This window comes from Solanum verrucosum, unplaced genomic scaffold (assembly GCF_900185275.1).
Source record: "Solanum verrucosum unplaced genomic scaffold, falcon-dt-bn FXZP01000165.1, whole genome shotgun sequence".
In the NCBI taxonomy this organism is placed as follows: Eukaryota; Viridiplantae; Streptophyta; class Magnoliopsida; order Solanales; family Solanaceae; genus Solanum; species Solanum verrucosum.
The window spans coordinates 1,409,355-1,416,408 of record NW_026020340.1 but is presented as its reverse complement, the minus strand read 5'-3'; the positions used below and the strand labels follow the sequence as shown (position 1 = coordinate 1,416,408).

General features: G+C 29.7%; 1 protein-coding gene across 1 annotated transcript; it reads left to right on the top strand.

Moving 5' to 3' along the window:
* Positions 1–5,504: 5,504 nt before the first annotated feature.
* Positions 5,505–7,054, top strand: LOC125836977 (F-box/kelch-repeat protein At3g23880-like). Its single transcript, XM_049516118.1, has 3 exons — positions 5,505–5,559; positions 5,646–5,707; positions 5,960–7,054. Exons 1-3 carry the CDS (start codon positions 5,505–5,507, stop codon positions 7,052–7,054), a joined length of 1,212 nt encoding a protein of 403 aa, XP_049372075.1.

Here is a 7,054-nt window from a genome sequence, read left to right as displayed (position 1 = left end):
TTTTTGTAACCTCAACTTGTTTGGGACTGAGCCGCCGTTGAGGCATAGTTGTTCTTCCTCTACTTTGTTACTCTATGGTCTTCAAGTTTCATGCATAAGGAGGAAACTCAGCAATAAAAAAACAAAGAAGATGGAATTATTTTTCTTTTTCTATACTGCAACTACAAGTTGATGGTAGTAGTATTTTGTCCCCAAATAAATTTACTAACTTAGATGATGATATCTTTGAGGAAGGTGAGTAACAGGATATGTTGGATTATTATTTTGCAAATGCAGCTAGGAATGCAGATATTTCTTCGATGCAATAACGCAACGCAACAACAAAAAGAAGTATGGAAGAAAGCATAGTTAGGATGGTAAGGTGACTGAGTAGTTTGTTTCAAGGAATCTATTGATGCGACTGGCGAAGCAGAATCATATGACTATGTCAACAACTTCAAAAAGATTCAATAAATCCAAGAAGTGATAAACTATCAAGTGTTATTTGACAGATTTGACGAAGAAGACAAAGAAACACACTTTGAAATCAATTAGACGACGCTGAGAAAATTGGCTTGTTATAGAAATGTAAAAATACTTGGAAAGGAAGAGTTGGTGTTTAGAACTACAATAAAAGATATTGTAAATAAAAAAAGAGTTTTCAGTCACTAAAAAATATGGTTGTAATTTTTTACTTAATTGTGATAGTTATGGTTTGAATATTGTATTTTTTTAATTAAATATTTTATTTTATTTTGCTTATTGAGTTTTTTTTTAATTGATTTTTTAACGGAAGACGACATTTGAATCTGACATCCTTTTACATCTTGGGACAAGAGAAATGTTGTCTTATTAAGATTCTGATCCAATGATCTTTTCAAAACAAAACAATTATACTATCGCATTTAAACTACAAAAAAGTATTCAGGGTGGATCGTTATTCATATACTATTTTACATTGAATATTCTTCTTAATTGGATATTATTTTAAAATTTAGTTCTATAATTGTTGTAGTTTGATTTGGATAATGTATTATTAAATTGACGACTGTATTTTTAAATTTGTAAGACGAATTTTAAGGAAAATAAATAAAATCATATTTATGTTTTTCCCAAAATAAATAAAATTGATGATTGTAATTTTAAATTTCGAAAATGAATTTTAAGGAAAATATATAAAATCATATTAATGTTTTTTTCCCAAAAATAAATGAAATCATCTTATAAACAATCAACTCGAAGGAGACATTGAACTTGACCTTTTTTAACATCTTAGGCCCAACGCAGAATTTCCTCTCAATTCTTTTTAGTAAAAATTAGGTAAATGACATAGTATAAGAAAGAAATTACTTCCTTTCCCTACTCTTTCATTAATTACCAAAAATTCCTTTTTTTAGTGTTTTTCGGATACATAATATTGCAGTGTGGATACTTAATATAGCAGCGCGGATACTTTAATTAATAACAGGCGGATACTTAAATTATTAAGTTGTTAGCAACGCGGATACTTAATTAATGGGCGGATGCATAATACAGCAGCGCGGATACTTTAATTAATAACGGGCGGATACTTAAATTATTAAGTTGTTAGTAGCACGGATACTTAATTAATGGGCGGATGCATAATATAGCAGCGCGGATACTTTAATTAATAACGGGCGGATACTTAAACTAATAAAGTATCCGGTTAAGTTGAATTGGGGGAAATAAGGGATTTTTGTATTTTAGTAAAAGAGTAGGGAAATATTGAGAATAGGCAAAGAAGTGTTGTGTATTTAAGTAATTTTTCCTTCTTTTTATATGTCTCTTCAAAAAAAAGTGTAAAGATATTATAACAGAAAGAACATTTAGCGGTAATAATTATGAATATTAACAAAGAGTATTAAAATCTTTACGGTCATTAGTTAATTAATATTTAGCTTTCGGGATGGTAAATTTTCCATATCTATTTATCATTCATCGTTGGATCAACTGATTGAGGATATACGGAAACTAGATTGTCTTTTAAGGCCTCATTTGTTTTCATTAAGATTAAGACCTCTAAATCTGAATACAAGTCTGAATATTAAGATATGCATTAAGAGCTAGGTATCTAGATCTGAATACACATCTATATATTAAGCTGTGGTCTCCAAATCTGAACACTGAATGATTATTGTTTGTTTTTAATATCTGAATGTGCATATGAAATCAAACATTATATTAATAAATTGTTATAAAAATTCATTTCAACAAAAAATATTACTTTTTGACTAAAAAAAAAATCATAATCATCAAGCATAACATAAAAAAAAATCACGAATAAAAAATATTTTATAGGCACAATATAATATCAAAAAGTTCAATAAGTATGATAGATACTAGTCGAAAAATAATAAATAAGGTATTACATTATCAACGCCTAACATATATTTTGGCTAATTAGAAAAACTAAAGAATTCTTATCTTTTTTTCAATAACCTTAATCCAATTCTTTAACTTGTGAACCTCTAACGTCATTCATGCTTTTTTGTAGCGGACACTTTCACAAAATATACTAACACATGTACTGTATAATGATTCTTCCCATCCAAGTTCATCTAATTTTTCCATATATTCTTCAAATGTAGGTGCACTATTTTTTTAATCAATAACTCCAGGGCAGTAATCATCTTTTCATCAATTTTCAATTCAGACGAATAAGTTTTTTTTTCTTCCCCAAAACTTTTTTTTTCCAGTTGAAATTGGAGATTGGGATGTAGAATTATTAGGAGCTTCATTATTTTTGTCACCAACTAGTTCAACTACAATAATATATCAAAGAGTCTCAATAAAATTATTGGCCTAAGACAAAATTCTAACAAGAGACCTCAAATATGTATACATAGTTATTATTTTTAATTATGAATAGTACTTTTTCACTCAAAAACCTTGAGAACATCAATACACTAAAAATATTATTGCAAGAAGTGTTCTTGACAAACATCAATACACCCTAAGAAAATTATTAATATAAAAAAAAATACTTGTAAAGATTATGAAAACTTACCAGTTCAAGAGGGAAAAAATGGTGTTTGATTGAGAAAAAGAGAGGAAGAAAGTTTGTAGTTGAGAGAGCAAAAGTCACATAGACCGAGAGAGGCGATACAATATTATTTTATAACTTATTAAATAAGTCCGAATGGTGTAAAGAATCTCTTGCAGATCTGATTCGTTCAGATCTTTTTAGGTCCACTAACAGGCATTTTGAAAAAAGAAACAAATTGACTTAATGAGTTAAATCTGAATCATTCAGATTCAAACCTAAAAATCAAACGCACTTAATGGGCTGAATCTGAATGATTAAGATTCAGACCTCCATTAAGTGCAAACAAATGAGGCCTAAGTCTTGAACCACAATATTGCAATGTCTATTATTATTGTGATGGACTAGCTATTATCAGGGTTTATGGAGATTTGTTGAATCGAACTCACTATTACTATGGAATAATCGCACGGAAAAATTAATTGTACTTCCCTTTCCAAAACTTTCAGTGAAGAGATTTTTTTTTTCAGTTTAATTTGAAATGAGTTTTGATTCAACTAGTGGTGATTATAAGATCTTCAAGATTCCCCGGGACAGAAATAAAGATCACAAAGTATGTATTGTAAAGATATGACACCTGAGCCTAACTCTACCCCATAAACTAGCTCATGAGGGGAAGATTGTTCAATTCCATATAAGCAGACCACCAGTCCATTTCTCAACCAATGTGGAACTTTTACCCACTCTAACACCCCCTTCACACCTAGGCCAACTGGAGTGTGGATCAAGAGCCCAAACGGGAATGAACTTGGCTCTGATATCACGTAAAGATATGACACCTAAGCTCAATTCAACCCCAAAAGCTAGTTCATGAGGAAAAAATTGTCCAAGTCCATATAAGCATACCATTAGTCAATTTCCCAAACAATATAGAACTTTTACTCACTCTAATATATATCTAGTGAAATTCTCACATTGAAAATTAGTTCTCATGATCAACATCATTGTGGCTATCACAATATGCTGCTTGTTATGCATTCATTGACATTTATACATGGGGCATTTCATTGGCATGCTACTTCAAGAAACTATTTTGTGGTTTTATTTACTATTTTCTGTAAAATGTTTGGAGAGATAAAATTGTCGGATCAAATATATTTACTTGTGGAACATTGATATTGACATTTCAGAATTGGAAGAAATGTTTTGTGCTTATTCTAATGTGTATCATCAGGAGAAGTGTACTTTTAAGTTATTGGTGATGAAAGATTATGGTGTCTTGTATCTTGGAATGTAATATTTTTCATAACAGATCTCGATATTATTACACTCATACTATTGGCAAATGAGAAAGTGTTATCCTGGTGCATACATCATCGACACATGGACAATGCATATTGGAGACAGAGAGGACCCTTTACCTTATTGTCTCGGGGTCTCAGTCAGAATGAATTCGCTTTTATAGAAAACTCAATCTCTTCAAAATTATTTATTTGATATTTATTTATATATGATCGAGATATTTTTTTCATTTACTGAGTAAAATATTACAATATTTGATTGTTATTAATTTATCTATCTTTTAGATTAATTCAAATTGTATTTACCATTCATGTTCTCTGGGAAAGAACATGAGTCATTTCTTTTATTATTATTAGAGAAGTGTTAGGATTTGAATATTCTAGTTTTTACTTAAATATTATAGTACTTTTGGTTTGAATATTGTAGTTTTTAATTAAATATTTTATTTTATTTTATTTTATTTTACTTATTGAGTTTATATATTTTATTTAATTTTTTGACAACCAATTGAAAGGCGCCTTGCCTCCTTTTACATCTTGGGACAAGAGAAATGTTGTCCTATTAAGATTCTGATCCAATTATCTTTTCGAAACAAAATAACTATACTATTACATTTAAACTACAAAAAAATATTTAAGGTGGATTGTTGTTTATATACTATAATTTTATATTGAATATTCTTCTTAATTGGATATTATTTTTAAATTTAGTTCTATAAATGTAGTAGTTTGATTTGGATAATGTATTATTAAATTGACGACAGTAGTTTTAAATTTTGAAGACAAACCTTATGGAAAGTAAATCAAACCATATTTATATTTTTTCCCAAAATTTAATAAAATTGATAATTTTTTAAGGAAAATAAATAAAATCATATTTATGGTTTTCCCAAAAATAAATAAAATCATCTTATAAACAATCAATTAAAAGGGGACATTGAACCTGGCCTCTTTTTACATCTTAGGACAAGAGAAATCATGTCCTATATATATATATATATATATATATATATATATATATATATATATATATATATATATATTAGTTGGATATTAATTGGATTACTAAATAAAATCATATTTATGTTTTTTCCAAAATAAATAAAATCATATTTATGTTTTTCCCCAAAATTAATAAAATCATCTTATAAATAAGCCCAACATTCATCCTAGTAGAATACAAGAAGAAAAACTCTAGCATTCAAATTAAAACTCTAAAAATGGCAAATTGTCAACAAAAGAACAAATCAAGTCTTTCTAAACAAGTTCCTGAAGGTATATATCTATTTCTTTATGTTGCGTGTATTAATTTCTTAACAACGATAGTATGTTGAGTCAGTTTCATACGATCTTAGATGCAGGACAAAGAATTGTGGAGTTGTCAGAAAAAGAAGAGTTGATGAATATTGTTAATATGAATCAGGTAAGTTCATTTAGTGGATATTTGTTGATTATATGTTGCTCTCTCTTGTTACAACTCCAAGGGCTAGGAATTTTTCTCCACTTGAAATGTTCTAAATATTGTTACTCCATTTGTTTGCTAATAGTAGATAGAAGAAATAAATTTTAAAAATCCAACTTATCTTTTCTAAACTCTTGGTTGATTGTATAACATTTTGAATTCTTGAAAAACAAATTTCTGATAGCACATTCTTGTCCTATCTTGGCCATGCAGGTTCATTTTCAAGAAGAAACACTTACGGACATTCTCTGTAGGTTACCTGTGCGGTCTCTTCTTCGATTTAAATGTGTATCAAAATATTTGAAAACATTGATCGATGACCCGATATTTAAGAAGCAACATCTAAATCGTGCCAAGAATGACCAAAATTCCCAAAACTTTATCTTTTACAAAGGTCCCTCTCTGGATGATGATACATATTCCATATCTTGTTGTCCTTTATCGTCGGATCAACAGGTTGGGGATGTAAGGAAACTGGATTTCCCTTCAAATCTTAAACCAGAATATAGCGATATCTATTATTGTTGTGATGGCTTGGTAATTGTCAAGGTTTATGGACATATTCCACGACGTTACTCACTTTTGCTATGGAATCCCTCCACGGGAGAATCAATTGAACTTCCCACTTCAGAATTTTCAGTGGAGGCATTTTGTTGTTATGGAATGAGTTTTGATTCAACTAATGATGATTATAAGATCCTTAGGATTCCCAGTGCCTGGAGTAAACATTGCAGAGATGTACCTGGTGAAATTCTCTCGCTAAAAAGTGGTTATTGGAGAAAAATAGATGCATGTCCTCTTAATAACATTCACGATATGTTTTATGGTATCCATTCCTTGGCAATTATACACGGGGCATTTCATTGGGTTGCTATGTCATATAATGCTTGTTTTGTGGTTTCATTTAATATTTCCCATGAAGTGTTTGGAGAGATCATACCATTGCCAAAGAAAATGTGGTTGTACAACTATAATATTGGTGTTTTGGAATTGGGAGACATGCTTTGTGCTTATACTATCGAATATTATCAACGGAAGCGTACTTTTAAGTTATGGATATTGAAAGATTATGGTCTCAAGGACTCTTGGAATGAAGTTATATCTATAGTAGATCCTAATATTATTATAGCCTCCCCGAAATATAGATTTGCAGATGGTGAAGTGTTAATCTGGTGCAAACATTTTGAAGGTGAGGAAAATTCATTTAGGACACAAAAAGGACCTTTTACATTATTGCCTCGAGGTTACATTCGGAATGGATTCACTTTCACAGAGAGCTTGATCTCTCCAAGGTTACTTATAACTTAG